The sequence below is a fragment of the Cavia porcellus genome, unplaced genomic scaffold, assembly GCF_034190915.1.
Source record: "Cavia porcellus strain 051 isolate PalLab524CR breed Dunkin Hartley unplaced genomic scaffold, mCavPor4.1 scaffold_9, whole genome shotgun sequence".
Classification (NCBI taxonomy): Eukaryota; Metazoa; Chordata; class Mammalia; order Rodentia; family Caviidae; genus Cavia; species Cavia porcellus.
Window position 1 is genome coordinate 85846149 of NW_026947492.1, and position 17997 is coordinate 85864145.

The following is a 17997-nucleotide window of genomic DNA, read 5'->3' on the forward strand; positions in this document are numbered from 1 at the left end:
ATTTTCTTTCTTGTGCTAGCATAGTTATGATGCTTAAATAACCACTTTCTAGTTTGTTTCTTTCACACAGGAAGCTACAAGTGCCATAAAGACCAATTTTGTCTCACTTCTGTGCGGTGTTTGGAGAACCTGCCGTACCAACAGTGAACTAATGAAAAAGTAAGTGGTGAATGAACAAACGGAATGAGAAAACAGGGTGTATGTGTAGGATAGACTCCCAGTGCTACATTTCATTACATTCTGAGAGGTGTGTGTGTGTGTGTGTGTGTGTGTGTGTGTGTGAGTGTATTTGTTACTCTTAAGTAGTTGATTTTGTAAACTGCTTTATTTTCTGTTATTTTCCTATAATGCCTGATACTGGGAGATTGAGTAAATGGCCCATTTCTATTATGGGTTTAGACACACTTTCTGATCTTAGAAGCTGAATGTTTCACATAGCCATTATCAGAATTTTCAAAATCACAATCACAGGAGGGACAGGGAACACAGAGATAATAACGGATATTCCATTGCATACATGGTTGTCTTTAATGTCATCCGTTCATAAGGGGCAGGGAAAGCTCACTTGAAACAGAAATGTGGACACATTTGAAATCATGGCGCATGGCACAGGGTGGCAGTAGTGCTAGGTCTGCGATTAATTAGTTGTGAACTCTGGGCAGGTGGACCGTTCTGCATGCTGATTTCCTCATTGTGAAGGTAAAGGTGAGGAGTTAGGTTGATGGTTCTCACACTGCGCTCTGCTGAAAGCTGCAGGTCGTGGTGAGGCATGTGAATGGGTTCCTGCTTTCTTAATCCTACTGCAATCACAGGAAGTCTGCTTCTATCCGATTTGTAGATTGGAGCACTGAATATATTTTGCTTTTTAAAATCAGGTCTTATTAAGAACACTGAAAACCAGAATGGATTTTTTTTCAGCACTCCATATTTTTTTACATCATGAAATAAAAAATAAATTCAACATTTAAAGGAAACACTTGAAAACCTGCTCTACGCAAGGCTGTATGCTATCAGGAGAAAAACATGCACAGATTTAATTTACATTCTAACTCACGGTCCACCGTAACAATAATACAAGAAAAATATATATTAAAGATGCACAATGATGATGTAAGCACAGACTCATAAAATTTAGAGGAAGTGAAACTCCAGAGAAAAAAAATATATTTTGCATATGAATGAATAATATATAATATGCATTGCAAGTTACACACAAATGTTATATAAATCATCTGCAGCTTATATATATATATATTATATATCATATGTATTAATTTAAGACCTTGAAGGAACATTTGTCTTGAATAAGGAACGCATCTAGTTAATATGCAGCACACTCAACTCTGCCCCAGCATCTGCTCTCCTGACTCATAATGAGTTCACATTAGAAAATATGGGAGCGTAGCTACAATCATTTATGGTTTTGTTTTTTGTTTTGTGATTTTTTTGTTTTGTTTTTTTTGTTTTACTGTCTCTTGCCAATTTATGTAAGGTTCTTTACAATTATGGTGGGGCTGACCATAGTTGTGGTGTCAAGGCAATAGATCTGTCAAACATTGCTTTGGCTCTTCTCGTGGACTCTCATTTTACATTTTCAATCATAGCGTGGCAGCAGGACACAATCAGTTGGGAGATTTATCAGATTTTTTTTGTTGTTTGATTGTTTTTGAGTCACTGAGGGTTGAACCCAGAGTCTTATACTTAGCAGGCAAGCATTCCACCACCAAGCTATGCTTCCAATTCCATGATTTTTAATAATTAACTGTTTCTGAAACTTTCTGTTTAGGGGAGATAGTTCAGATGAGATTAAACTCCAAAAGACTCACTTAACAGGTTCAAAACTCATTAGTATCGCCGAAAGGGGCACATAATGTGGATTACTGAAATGAGGCTCTGAGCTATACGTTATGGCACACACTTGTAATCTTGGGCTGCTGGGAGGCTGGGTCAGTTCAAGACCATCTGGCTACTTAATGAGAGCCTGTCTCAAAATAGACAAAGGTGGTGGGGCAGAGAGATGTACTTCAGCAAAGAAATTCAGCAAAGCCAAGAACAAAAAGATTCTGTTTTATTAATCGTTTTATTTCCCCAGTAGAGTTTAGCAGAGACCATGTATGTAAAGTGCCCCAGAACACCTGATTCAATATTTAATAATACATAAATGTCACCCATTATTTTATAGAAAGCATATCCCACATTTGTAGAAGCTACTGCTATCTTAACTGTGCAATAAAGAAAATAAAGTTATGTCATCAAGTTAGCCCAGATTAAACACACCCCATATGATCAATAAAGAGAAGCAAATATTATCTTATGATCGTGTTTGTTGAATAAGAATATTCTGCAATGAGCCATCAATTCTAATGGCAAGAGAGAAAAGTGTGTACATATACAACCTCAAAACTGTTGAGTTTTGAAAGTTCCTTGAGAAAGATGTGGCAACATTTCTAAAATATATATCGATGTTCAATAATCATCCGTACCAGAGAAAGGCAAACTTCTTCATTAGAAGGCAAGATGGTAATATTTTGGGCTTTCATAAACCCCATGTGATCCGTGGAAACCACTCTACTCTGCTATTCTATCTCTGTAACTGTGCACATTGGAAGATTAATAAGCTTATCTATTCTAATCAAACAGGGAAAGCTCTGGATTTGACATATAGGGCCAGAGTTCACAGATCCCAGACATACATATGATCACAAATTTGCAAACGTTCCTAGTTCCAACAAAAATGAGAGGTTTCTTTTTAAATGATTTCTTATAAATATTTTCAAAAGAGTAATTTTAAAACTTTTCACTCTAGAGTTTCATTTAGGGAATTAAGATAGAGATGTGCTTTAATTTAACATATTATATCAGTCTTTGTCAAATGTAATACTTAATCTATTTTTATTACAAGTCATCACATGAAATTGATTTCATATAATGAAATACATTTTTATAAAAGATTTCAATTATCACCTTAAATATCAATAAATAATAATGACAGTAACTGATATTTACAATTTTAAGCTAAAAGTTCTAGTAGCTGTTAAGTGTCATTTTTAGCACGACTGATACAACAATTAGGTATTTTCAATGTTGGGGGAGTAAGTGAAAATCCAAGAACTAACTTGATTCAGAATAACTTGTGATTTGTCTGAAAGTAGAAAAGGTTGACTTCTCAGCTCAGAGAGCATGCCGTTTACATATTTTATTCATTCTGTATAGTTTATACCTGACAATCCCTAAAAATGTTGCAGTGGCTCAAATAAAACAATTCATTGTTCCAAGTAACTTCTGAACGCACACATGGATTTTCTCAGAACCCTTTCATTCCTATGCAAGGCAATATGGTTTAGTGGAAAACAGCCTGGGACAAGAAGTAGAAGCCTTGGTTACCAAACCTGATGTATCCTCAATCAAGTAGATTTAAATCTTTTGGTTTACCAGACTCCTTAATTTAAGTTTCTGTCTTATAGGGTCAACAATACTATTCACTTCTATTATTATGATGCCTTTATTAATAATGATTGAAGTGCTTTGTTAGTTATTAAATAATATAAAAGTTAACATAAAGATAATTTTGCTTTTGTAGGTAAGAAGGGCTACAAGCACTGCTACTTCTAAATTGTGGGTTAAGATTTTATTTTTTGTTTTGTTTATATTTCATTTTTGCAAGAGGAAGGGGAGAGCCCTTTTTCAAACACTTATTTGTGTTTCCATCCTTCCTTCCTCTAAAGTAGCATGATTGCCTGCAGCATGCCTGAGCCGACCAAGTGGCCATCTAAGTCTGTTCAACAGTTGGATGTATAATAACTTTTCTGAGGTTGGCTGCTACATACATATTTTTTATCAATTCATTGCACAAGAATCTCAATACTAAGTATGCAGTGTCTGGGCAAAATTACAATAGGCAATTTTATTTTATAATTTGATTCAGAAATAAAAAAATAGTTAATCAATGGTGCTGAGTCTCTATCAATGTTAGTACACAAAATAAACCAAAAAATACATCAACATTTACCATGTACTTGCAAATGACCAGGCAAGGGAAACATGATTTACAACACCGGAAAATTCTGTCAACAACCATAGACTCGAACGCAATGCACTGTAGGTCACTTGGACTAGGTTAGCAGGAATGAGCAAAGTCAGTTCCAAAGGTGACCTCCAAACACCTTCCTCAGATGGAGACTTTGGTAATCGTCTGTGGTTTTAAAAAAAGAAAGAAGAAGCTCCTATTCTTCATCATGTTGGATGGCCATTTTGTCCATTTTTCTCCTGTGATGAGTCTGTTTTAAAGTACTTCAGTTATTCTGAAGACACTCTGAATCCACAGAGCAGCAGACTCTCCCATTCTGTATAGCAAGGACATGAGAGTTAGCCAAACAAGACCCAGAGCGTAAGCCAAGGAGCAATCTGCAATCTTTCTATTCCAAATAACTTTGTGCATTCTGAAACAAGAAATGACCACAAAAGAAACTGCTATGAAAATGCTAGAGCAGGAGCAGAAGGAACAGAGCACTGATGGGCCACTCAGGTTCTTTCTTACTCTGTGTCCTGATTGCCATGCAGGAAGGTCTAGGATATCTTTCCAGTGGTCCAACTTTTCACACAACTCCTAAGCTATGCTTACTCCAAATGAGATTCTTTTCAAAAATACATGTCTGAAAGAGACAATTTACCATTTTTTTAAAAGGCTAATCAGAAATATGAGACAAATCTGAAGGCAAATCCAAGCTGGTTTCAGAAAGGGGTGGATATTAGGTATAAATATAATATCTCCCATGATGACTTGGGAAGAGACAGTGGATATTTTGATACATTATAAATTCATTAACTAATACACATGTCCATGGGTGCTGATCACTTAGTACACTTAAAGGTATAGATTGGACCTTGCATTTTTGCTATATGATATATAATATTATCCTTTTTCCACTGGGGTTGCATCTTAGGAAAGTACTTTCTAAGAAAGAGAAAATAACATTAACATCTCCACTGATACCTGAAGCTGAGCGAAGTTTTGATGAGCCCAAGTAGACAAGTATTTTTAACTTGCTTAACCATGGGAATCTTACATAGATGCTTTGCTAAAGATGTGGACATGAATTAACCATTGCTCTAAATTGGTTAGAGTCACAGGTCTGCATGGGTCTGAAGGAACTGAGGCTCACTTTTCTAATCTTAAAGACCTATTAGGATATCTTATGAAAATTCCTCTAAAAAGATAGAAAATAAAAACAATCAAATGCTGTAGTCTGTACTGTGGGCCTCACACTAGGCACTCTGATGATTTCACCACACAGTTTCACCAAACACTCTTTCTTTTTACCACTGATGGTCTCATGCAAAACTTTATACAGTAACATTTTCCAGATTAAAGTAGATCTTTGTCCTTTCTTCCTTTAATTCCTTTTTTCTTTTTCTAATGCTCAGGCAAAAAATACCTTAATTCAGCTGTATTTTGGCTTAGAGTCAACTGACAAAATTCTGCAGTTCAAATGCCAGAGGGGATGGTTAGGATTCCCTGTAATGAATCTTTGTTCCTTTGGAATTGTCTCCTTACAAAGTGAAGTTAATGATCCACTTTACTAACCTCCTACTAGAAATCAATTCCTGTCTGGTCCTATGCAGAACCTGTGCATTCAGAAGCATCAGGAGAGATCCTCCGGCAACTGTTGTCCCAGCTGTTCAAGGCCTGACTACCCTCAGGACACCCAATTACCTTGCATTTGCAGGTCGTGCAGGGCGATCCAGCCATGGTCCACAGAGCCCCGCTCAGCCTGGAAACACCGGTGCTGTCCACACACGTTTTCCTGATGTCATAGGCGATGTTATCAGCCAGGCAAGGGTCACTGACACAATGCGCACAGCACTCTCCTTCCAAGAGTGCCGTGTACTCACAGCTCAGACTGGGGCATGCGAGTGGCCAGCAGTCCACCTCTCCCTCCTGCAGAAAAGAAGCCAAAAATTACTCCTTGTCTTTCATGAGGAAGGTCCTTCTCAACTCCCAGAAGGGGAAGGAAGCACAGAACTTGCCCTCCTCTCCTCATTAAATGTTTCTAGTAGGCATCATTTTGGGTACAACTCATTGCTTCCTTGAAGAAATCCTACAGACGTTGCCTTCTCCAGATGATTTTGTAGACCACCCATTTTACACTCCATAGAGAGTTAGGTCAGCTATTCTATGTGCCAATCATGGCTTGTAATTGTTCTCATCATGATGTCTGGATTATGGTTATCATCATAGCTGCACATTAAGTGTCAATGCTTGGGCTGATTTTCTGATGCTTAGCACAGTTTTGGTCAAAATATACCCATAAAGTGAATAAATAAATAGATGGTAAGATACTCACTTATATATGAAGAGATGGTGATTTTTCTTGAGGTCAAAGTGGAGCCCAAAGCAATGTAATATTTCAAGCTCCACTTCATAAGCTGCTATTATCAAATTTAAAGTTGGATATTTTCAGCAAAAAAAATATTTCCAACTTGTTTTGGAGTGTAATGTGTGATGAGTGAAATCTGCATTGCAGTTCAAATGGGCCTCCTCCGTGTCTCAGCACGTGGCACCTGGGGCTCCATGGATTGGGTAGGGTAGAATGTTTCTCTATGCAGCCAGTTCTGCTATCAAAACACTCACTGAGATGTACAGGAACCCACATTGAACTCTTCAGTCATTGTCACAAGACAATGGGCTTTTACAGGGACTTTTAGTATCTATCTTGCTCACTATCATATCATCCAAAGTCTGGCATAGGCAAACTCTTGATAAATATTCGTTACATGTGGCCCATATTATTCTCAAGTAATCTCAAATTAGTGTTTATCATTTTTGTGCCTCCAAAAACATATTTACCTTGGAGTCTGGGAATGGAAGTTACTTTTGAAATTCTACCTATGAAAATTTAATGGGTAAGATTAATACCAAGTCTTCTGGTATGACTTGGGAATGACTTCTTGGAAAAGAAGTGCAGTTTTCAAGACTGGTGTGAAAACTAATGTTGTATTGGATAATTATTTTGGTACTGGAAATTAAACCCAGGGACTTTGTACTGAGGTACATCCGCAGTCCTTTTAAATTTTGAGGCTGAGTCTTACTAAGTCATTTTGATGCCCAGGCTGGGCTCACACTTGCACTTCAGCCTCCTAGGGCACTGGAATTACAAGTGCCTGGCGGCACATCCTGGCCCTTGAGTGGGAACTTTAAAATAAAAACATATTCTAATCTCTGAGTTATAGTCCTTGGGATTATGAATGACTGAGAAGAATGTACATCTTTAACATTATCTGAACATTGGCCTGGAGATTTTGGGAACTCTGATCAAAATTTAGAAGATGATTCCTGTGACTTTGTTTTTATATAGCAGCCATAGACTCAATAATTCATTTCAACAAAAGTTTAACACTCATCCATTATGAGTCAATCCATCCAAATCATCAGATGGGATATTCTATATTTGTGAGCTCGTCACTAATGGAAAATCACTTTTACTATGATAAAGTATCCTAAAAATCTCATCCATAGAAACCTTCCTCTCTTTCTACTCCCTCCCTCTTAGAAACCAAATGAACCAGAAATTAAGCCTTTTCCCTGGACTCTTTCAAATGTGATTATCTATAATTATGCCTGAATTAATATCTAAAACAACTTTTGTTTTTTCTATATGGATGTTTAGCATCTAAGAGAGATTTTTCATTATAGGAAATACAAATAGCAGCCACTGTGGACTGACCGCCTTCCTTGTGTCAAGTCCTGTATTTTTTCTTCACATACCTCCTTTATTCTTCCTAATTGCCTCATAAAACAGTCAGTGACATGTGTACCTGTCCACATTTGCAGGAAAGAATGACCAGGTACAGGGTTAGGAACTGCCCAAGCTAACCACACATAAGGAGGGAAGAAATAGAATTGGATTCTACATTTTTATCACTCAATCTCTACTTCTACCCTATTTTATTCTGTCTTGTATTGGAAGCTTTAATGATTATAACACAAAAATAAAGGATTTGGCTCTCTAAAAACTAAATGTACCCATCAATGCTTGGAAAGCAATCTGTCTTGAGAGATTTTTTTTTTTAATCTGGACTTTCTAAACAGTAACAGCTGTAAATTAGCAGCGATTGAACCAAAACTGTTCCATTAATGTGTTCCTTAGGATTTACATTCATATGAGTTTCTTCAGGCAGATCACATAGCCACAGCCTCACAACTGTCTGCTTAGTATTACACATAACTGGGAACCATAGCCCATGGGCAATGAGCCCTTCCAAGGCAGAGGGCAGCTGACATACCAGACACCGACACTGCTGGCAGCCGTGGGTCCAGTTGTCTCCACTTCGATAGAGTTTGTGTCCATTTTGATCTAAACATTGGCTTGTGACCCTGGTGTCACACTCTGGGCAACAAAAAAGGTCAACACTTGGATTGAGACAATCACATGCTGTCCGTCGGCAGAAGATCTTCCCATTCTGTTTAGGAATGAAATTAAGGTAGGATCATCAATACAGAAGCAGCGGGACAGCCACACTGTGAGAAGCAAGTCTCCTAAATACTTTACAGAGCACACAGGACAGATTTCGGAGTCTCAGCCATCACCGACTCATCTGCTGTCTTCAAGACAGATGCCTGCTGGCCTGTTCCTGTGAACACAACCTTTCTTCCCCTAACTTTGCCTACAAAGGCACCCAAGTCGGAATGTAGACACTTGTACGTTTGACAAAGAAATCAATAGGTTCCTTGGAAATGTTTTCAACATTTCCTTAAAAATCATGCTTCTGAGAAAGAGCTAAAGCTCATATAGGGATATAAAATGTTACATTTGAGTGAAGAATTATGCTCCCACCTTTGTCTTAGGTTTTAACAATACCACTTACCAGGTTCAAGTGCAGTCATCTAATTTCATTTCTATCCTAACACTGGCAGGAAGTCTGATGGGTGTGCTTTTTTTCACAAGAGTTAACCGAGGCTCAGAAAGGCTAAGTGACTTGACCAGGAGCACACGTGCCAGTGACTTTGAGCACCAGTGCCAAATCCTATGGTTTAAGACAGTTTTTCTTCCCCATGGTGGCCTCAAGGATGTTCACTTGAAGGGATCATAAGTAGGTGCCAGCTTCCCTCTCGAAGCATTTCACAAAATTACAGGCACAATGCAATGTCTAGAGCACTGGCCCTGGGGACTCACAGACATAAAGCAATGAGGGTCAATAGCACTTGTACATTTGGAGTGAACATTTTGCAGGATTCTTATCATGACTGCCTCACAGCAACTACCCACCTCCAACAATAAAGCAAGTTAAATACGAGAGAAAGCCTGTGGTCACATTTAGGGTTATAATTATTTTGATGAATATTTTAAAAACTAAAACACCAAAAAAAAAAGATTAAAAAAAGAAAGGGGCTGGGGACTTAGCTCACTTGTATAAGCAGCTGCCTAGTACGTGCACAATTGTGAGTTCAATCCCTGGTACCAATAAAAAAAAAAAGATAAATACTAAATCAAAACTCTCAGGGATGGGAAATATCTTAGAGGACACATAACCGATCTTCTCTGTAGCATCAAGATTTAAAAGCCATCAAGCCGGTCTGCAGAGGAGGAGCTGGGCAGATCTGGGGTGCCCTCACTGGCCTCTCTGCATGTCTGGAGGACTCTGGATATCTCCACCCAGACTGCTGGAGTTCCCCCAGGCTTCCAGGTGCAGTGAAGGGGAGAGGTGGGTTTGAGGCTTCCACATCAGCCTCCCCATTCCGGTTACACTTGGAGAATTGCTGAGCTCCCGACGGGTGGGCGGGCCCACACTATCAGCCTAGCCCAGCCTGTTTAGCTGCCGCGCCTGGCCATTGGTCTGCAGAGGAGGAGCTGGAAAGATTTGGGGTGCCTGCATCGGCCTCTCCATGTGTCTGGAGGACTGTGGATATCTCTGCAACCAGGGAGGGTCCACAGGTTCCTGAGGCACTGCGGCCTGTGGTGAGTACCCTAACCCGGCTGCGATTGAAGAACTGTGGAGCTTCCAAGGGGCAGGTGGGCGCACAGTGTCCCTAAGGCCCAGCTTGTCTGGAACTGCGGAGTTCTGAGCAGGCAGAGGAGGGCCACTGGTTCTGTAAGCCCAATGGCTTGGGGTAGCGCGCTGCCAGAGTCTCAGTAGCTCCAAACATAGAAGGGGATTTTCAACAGATCCTGAGGAAGCTTTCAAATAACACTTGAAACACAGAAATATAGGAAAATGACAAAACGAAAGACCAAATTACAACCTCAAACCTCCAGCCCATCTCAAGAAACCCTAGGAGCGATGTATATAGAAGAAAATATATCCCATCCACCTCATATATCGGACACAATAGCCACTGAAATTGACAAGCAACTCCAGGAAGCTTTAAAGAAATTCAAACTCGAAATAATCTCCCAGATAAAAGAAGAAATGATAAAAGAAATAAAAAGAGATTCTAAATATATCTAAAGAAAACACAGATAAAAAATTGGAGGAACTAAACAAAAAGATAGAATCCCTAGACGAGCAATATAAGAAACAAACAGAATACATAATGCAGATGCACAGAGATATACAGGAAATAAAAAACTCCACTGAAAGTTGTAAAAACCACCTTAATGAAAGTGAAGATAGAATTTCAGACCTTGAAGACAGGATTGCAGCTAGTGAACAGGAAAGGAAAGATCTTTTGAAAATAACAAGGAATCAGGAAACAACAATTCAACAATTGCAAGACGATGCAAAGAAGAATAACATAAGAATGATAGGGATTAATGAAAGAGAGGGAGACAACATGAAGGATGTCAGGAGGATATTTAGAGAAGTAACAGCTGAAAATTTCCCAAGCATGAGATCAGAAACTGACATCAGGATCAGTGAAGCATATAGAACTCCAAACAGTCATAACCAAAATAAAACTACACCCAGACATATAATAATCACCATCCCAGAAATCCAACACAAGAATGGATTATTAAAAGCTGTCAGAGAGAAAAGACAGATCACTTATAAAGGAAAACCTATCAGAATCACAGCAGACTTCTCAGCACAAACGATAAAGTCAAGAAGAGCATGGAGTGAAGTATTCCAGATCCTAAAGCAAAATGATTTCCAACCAAGACTGATATATCCTGCAAAACTATCATTCAAAATAGATGGTGCAATACAATACTTCCATGACAAAGAACAGCTGAAGAACTTCATGAACACCAAACCAACCCTGCAAAAAATATTGAAAGACAGTTTAGATACACAAAGGAAAAAACCACTAAGCAAAGCAAATAATTAAACAGAACAGAAAGATAAAGATGCAACAGCAGACAGATAACATTCCTACAATTAACCAGCATTTAACAGTAATAACCATTAATGTAAATGGTCTCAATGCACCAATCAAAAGAAACAGACTAGCAGAATGGATCAAGAAACAAAATCCAACCATATGCTGTTTACAGGAAACCCATCTAACCCAGAAGGATACTCACAGACTGAAAGTCAAAGGATGGAAAACAATTCTTCATGCAGCAGGAATCCAAAAAAGGGCAGGAGTAGCCATTATGTTTGCAGACAACGTGAACTTTAAACCAACAATGACCATAAAGGACAAAGAAGGTCACTACATACTCATAAGGGGAAAACTCCAAGAGGAAGAGATAACTATCTTAAATATATACGCACCAAACTCCAGAGCACCCAGTTATATAAAACAATTATTAACAGAAATGAAAACTCAAATTATCAGTAACACAATTGTAACAGGAGACCTTAATACACCACTGACACCAAGGGACAGATCAACCAGACAGAAAATGAGCAAAGAAATAACAGAACTGAATCACACCTGTGAACAAATGGGTTTGATAGACATATACAGAATGTTCCACCCAACAACATCAGAATACACATTCTTCTCAGCAGTACATGGATCATTTTCTAAAATAGACCATATATTAGCTCACAGAACATATTTAAGCAAATGCAAAAGAGTTGAAATCATCCCTTGCATATTATCAGATCATAGCGCTCTGAAATTTGAAATTAATGACAAAAGATACTGCAAAAATTCCGCAAACACATGGAAACTAAATAACACACTCTTGAGTAATCAGTGGGTCACAGAAGAAATTAAAGAAGAAATTAAACAATACCTAAAAGAAAATGAAAATGCAGATACAACTTACTGGAATCTGTGGGATGCAATGAAAGCCGTTCTGAGAGGAAAATTTATTGCACTGAGTTCCCACATCAGGAAAATAGAACGAATACAAACAAATAACTTGATGCTACACCTCAAACAGCTAGAAAAAGAAGAGCAAGTCAAGCCCAAAGCCAAAAGAAGAGAGGAAATTATAAAATTCAGAGCAGAAATCAATGCAATAGAGACTAAGAAAACAATCCAAAGAATCAACGAATCTAAGAGTTGGTTCTTTGAAAGAATAAATAAAATCGATAAGCCCCTAGCCAACCTTATTTTAAAAAGGGAAGAAAAAGCTCAAATTCATGCAATAAGAAATGAAAAAGGAGAAATCACTACAGACCCAATAGAAATACAGAGGATCATCAACACCTATTTCAAAAACCTCTACTCTCAAAAGTTTGATAACACAGAAGAAATAGACAGATTCTTAGAAGCATATGAAGTACCAAAGCTAGATCAAGAGGATATAAAACTGTTGAATAACCCAATCTCTGCTAGTGAAATTGAAAATGTAATTAAGTCCTTACCCACCAAGAAGAGCCCAGGCCCAGATGGATTCACTGCAGAATTCTACAAGAAATATAAAGAAGACCTAATGCCGACACTCCTCAAACTATTCAATGAAGTTGAAAGGGAAGCAATCCTTCCTAAGTCATTCCTGGAAGCAAATATTACTCTAGTACCAAAACCTGAGAAAGACCCAACTATAAAAGAGAACTATAGACCGATCTCCCTAATGAACACAGATGCAAAAATCCTAAATAAAATATTGGCAAATAGGATCCAGCAAATCATCAAGAAGATTATACACCATGACCAAGTGGGATTCATCCCAGGAATGCAAGGATGGTTCAACATACGCAAATCAATAAATGTAATCCACCATATCAATAAAGCCAAAAATAAGAATCACATGATCATTTCTATAGATGCAGAAAAAGCCTTCAATAAGGTCCAACACTTATTCATGATAAGAACTTTACAGAAAATTGGAATAAATGATCTTTACCTCAATATAATAAAGGCCATTTATGACAAACCAACAGCCAGCATCATACTAAATGGCCAAAAATTGAAAGCCTTTACTTTAAAATCGGGCACAAGACAAGGATGTCCTTTATCACCACTCCTATTTAATATAGTACTGGAAGTACTAGCCAGAGCAATTAGGCAAGAAAGAGAAATAAAAGGGGTAAAGATAGGAAAAGAAGAAGTTAAATTATCATTGTTCGCAGATGACATGATACTCTACATAGAAGACCCCCTAAACTCCATTGAAATACTCTTAGATACAATAAATAAATTCAGTAATGGGGCTGGATACAAAGTCAATACTCAGAAATCAATAGCATTCCTATACACGAACAACAAAATTACAGAGAGGGAAATAAGAGAAACTGGACTATTCACATTAGCAAGCAAAAAAATGAAATATTTAGGAATTACTCTTACGAAAGAAGTGAAAGACTTATACTGTGAAAATTATAATACACTGAAAAAGGAAATTGAAGATGATCTCAGAAAATGGAAAGACATCCCTTGCTCATGGATAGCAAGAACAAACATTGTGAAAATGGCCATTCTCCCAAAACTCTTATACAGATTCAATGCAATCCCAATAGAAATACCATCAACATACCTTATAGATCTAGAGAAATCACTCCTAAATTTCATCTGGAACCAGAAGAGACCTAGAATCGCAAAGGCAATTCTAAGCAGCAAAGACAAAGCAGGGGGCATCACAATCCCTGACTTGAAGTTATACTACAAAGCAACAGTAGTAAAATCAACATGGTATTGGAATTAAAACAGAGCCGAAGATCAGTGGAATAGATTAGAAGATACAACCACAACTACAAACACACTCAACCACCTTATCTTTGATAAAGGAGCCAAGCAGGTTCACTGGAAGAACGACAGTCTCTTTAATAAATGGTGCTGGAAAAACTGGCTCTCCATTTGCCGAAAACTAAAGCTAGACCCATGTCTATCACCATGTACTAAATTAAAATCTAAATGGGTCAAAGATCTGAATATTAAAACAGAAACACTAAATCTATTGGAAGACAAATTAGGTAGAAACCTTGGAGACATAGGAGTAGGTAAAGAATTCATGAACAGGACTCAAACCGCACAGGAAATACTTCCCAGAATCAATAACTGGGACCACTTCTTATTAAAAAGTTTCTGCATGTCAAAAGAAATCTCCAGCATAGTGAAAAGAAAACCCACAAACTGGGAAAAAATTTTAGTGAACTCTCTCTCAGACAAGGGCCTCTTGTCTAAAACATATAAAGAATTAAAGAAACTCAGACCTCCAAAATTCAAAGATCCAATCCAAAAATGGGCATCTGAGATGAATACACACTTCTCAGATGAAGAAATGCAAATGGCAAATAAATACATGAAAAAATGCTCATCATCATTGGTCATTAGAGAAATGCAAATTAAAACCACACTGAGATACCATCTCACTCCTGAAAGAATGGCCAGGATCAAGAAAACCGACAACAAATGCTGGAGAGGCTGTGGGGAAAAAGGAACTCTCCTGCACTGTTGGTGGGAGTGTAGACTGGTACAGCCTTTGTGGAGATCTGTCTGGAGGTTTCTCAAAAAGTTAGGACTGGAAATCCCATTTATTCCAGCTATTCCACTTCTAGGCATATTCCCAGAAGAACTGAAAGCATCATACCACAGTGATATATGTGCACCTATGTTTATAGCAGCACAATTTGTAATCGCCAGATCTTGGAAACAACCCAAGTGTCCATCAACTGAGGAATGGATAAAAAAGTTGTCGTATTTCTACACAATGGAGTATTATTCAGCTATAAAGAAGGATCACATTGAGATATTTATCAATAAATGGGCGCAGCTTGAGACCATACTCGTAAGTGAAATAAATCAATCTCGCATGTGTGAATACCGAATAGTTTCCCTAATGTAAGTAATGATTCAAATATATAAAAATATGTGGTAATCATGATTCCCCATTAGGTGGCCTTGAAGCCTTATAGAGTTTTCACTCATTAATTAGAAAGGCTTTATTCTGGGCTTCTTGATATGAAAATATTTGAAGCTAGAGTATATGAAGTTTTATCCAAATATTTCAAGGAAAAAGACACTATGGTAACTACTATTAAGTCGGGTTATATGGTGGTGAAGTACTAGGTTGTTGAAACAGTCATGCTGTGACCTCTATTGTTATATTGTTATGTCCTGTTTTATTTCAATCTCCCCCTTATTGTTTAAAAAAAAATTATTTAGTCATTTCTTATGTTTGTCTTAATTAAAGAAAAAATTCAAAAAATTAGGATATATAAATAGTAACTCTTTTTGATTTCCTATTAACTTGTTTTGAAGTCCTGTAGTACTCCCATGATCTTGTTTTGACTGATTAGACTCTGTTTCATTCTATATGATAGTATCAAGTTTGAAGATATAGGCAACTACTTTGAAGACAGTAAGATTCACTAAGATACCCATTCTGGTTTGACTATTGTCTTCTTTGGAAGTCCTGTAATGTTTACAATGCCTAAGTTTTATTGGTCTTGTTCTCTACTGTTTTGTCCAACTTTATAATATCTAATGAGATAGACAATTCTTTTTAAGGAAACAAGGGACAACGTTGATAACCATTGTTGATAAACTTGTACTCTGTTCTACACCATGTGCTATGTCTATCCTTGGTATTGACTGACGGCTTTGTTTTATCATATTTGACTGTATTCTTACCCCCCCCCCAAAAAGTAATAAGCACTAAGGATTAATAAAATCCAAAATGTGTAAATTTTGTTGTAAAAAAGAGAGGGAAAAAAAAAAGAAAAAGAGCTCTAACGGATATAACAGCAAGTGTGTTTAGGGGTGTTAAATAGCTGACTATATCAATGTTTTTGGATCATTGAACACAGCTGTTTGCAGTCTCCCTGTTTGAATGTCCACCTTGTATTCTTTGATACTGTGATTTGAGGAACTATTTTCAAGATGATAATATGTAATCTACTAACAGGTGATTTCTTACTGTTATGTTTTTTTTTTTTTTTTTTTTTTTTTTTTTTTTTTTTTGTAGTTCTGTATTACGTGTACCCTTACACCGCTTTGGTTTGTTTTGTGTTTTTCTCTTTTTCCTCTTAAATTAAAAAAAAAAAAAAAACAAAAACAAAGCCATCAAGCCTATGCATAAACTTCTCCAGTCTTCAAGAACTCACCCCACTGGGAAGCATTTAAAATGTGCTTTTTGTGTATTTCTTAATACTGCATGCATTGTTTCTCTCCATTGTGTTTGGTTCATAGAACTCCCCATACCATCTATCATATTCCAACTCTTCAGTTCTTAGAGGAATTCTGCTCCATTTTCCCTCCCCTCTGGGTTAAATACTTCTAAATTCTTGACCCACCTCCAAAATTTCTTCCTTTCTCTCACAGCTGCTTTCACTTTCAACAGTTTTGAATATTTTCTATCAACATCCTTGCTGTCATTATCTGCCACAAATCTAATGCTTATTCTGTGTCATGCATTATGCTAATTTCTTTATAGGTGCTATCACATTTAATCCTGATAATCTGTGAAGGAAAATTTAATCTTCATTTCTCTTCCTTTTTAATTTATTTTTATTTCAAAGAGAACAGAACAAAGCAGGTCATGGCAAAACAATGCAAACAACACAGGATTTCAAAACAAGACAGCAGGAAATCAGCAATGGCTACCATAACGTCTGTTGTTTTCTTCAAGATAGCTGTCCAAACCTTCATGCACAATGAACTCAAGACAAAATAGTATAAACTGATCAAATAAAAGGATGAAAGCATTACAGGCCCTCAAAACCCAACAATAGAAAGATCAACAATAGCTTCCATTATGTCTCTTGTTCTTTTCAAAACAGCTGTCAATACCTGCACACATATTGAAATTAAAAAAATACAAAACAGACAGAACCAATCAAGCCAAAGAATAAAAGCGTTATGGGACTCCGCAAGAAGATGATAGGGAATTTGGTGTCTAGCTCAGGAGTAGAGCATTTGACTCTAATGAGTTGGCTGAGCAAGAACTAAGCATGTCATCAGCAGCAGAGGGAACTGGGGTTCAGGCCACTTTGTTGTAAGTGCTGTACTTTCTCTAATGCAGCCTGAGATCAATGTTTACTTTCTTACTTTGGTTATGTCACAGTGTTGGCTTGCACTGAGCTTAACGAAGACTAAAACTTCACTAAGCCTCATCTCATTTTGTGCAGTTGGTTGTTAGGGGCAGTGAATTTATTACTTGATGTCCATTCCTGATGGATTTCACTTTGTTAGATCCATCTCATCTTTCTTGCCTGCCACAGTGTTTTCTAAATGTTCTGTGTGTCATCCACCACACTGCCATCCTTCATAGCTTAGTGACATTGAACACAGGGATGGATCTGCTCTCAGGGTCTTCATCTACTTCATCTGTAACAATGCTGAATCAGACAGAGCTTACTGAGATAAATGGAGAGTTAGCTAAAGTGGAAGCTTTCAAAAGCTTTACATTCTTTGCGGAAAATATAAAGGAAATTATAGTTATACAGGTTAAAAGGCTAAAAACCCGCTCCCTCTCAAATTGTGTGCACTGGATCTATTATACAGGAACATAGAAAATCAGGTTCCATAAAGACTTATGTGCACATGTGCAGAAAGAGAGAGAGAGAGAGAGAGAAAGAGAGAGAGCAAAAGAGAGAGAGAGAGAGAGAGAGAGAGAGAGAGAGAGAGAGACAGAGACAGAGACAGAGAGAGAGACAGAGAGAGAGCTCAGTGGCATAAACACCTTCCTCACAAGGTCCTGAGTTCAATTTCTGGTACCA

General features: G+C 37.5%; 1 protein-coding gene across 1 annotated transcript in view; it reads right to left on the reverse strand.

The window, feature by feature from the left end:
* Positions 1-2061: 2061 nt before the first annotated feature.
* The window catches only part of LOC100729132 (protein kinase C-binding protein NELL1), a 647616-nt gene continuing 631680 nt past the window's right edge, over positions 2062-17997 (reverse strand). The window contains exons 13-15 of the mRNA XM_063256783.1: positions 8284-8460; positions 5714-5938; positions 2062-4343 (exon numbers count right to left, since the gene is read on the reverse strand). Coding sequence (XP_063112853.1) covers positions 4293-4343; positions 5714-5938; positions 8284-8460 — 453 coding nt within the window. The 3' untranslated portion in view covers positions 2062-4292. The remainder of the gene's footprint in view (positions 4344-5713; positions 5939-8283; positions 8461-17997) is intronic.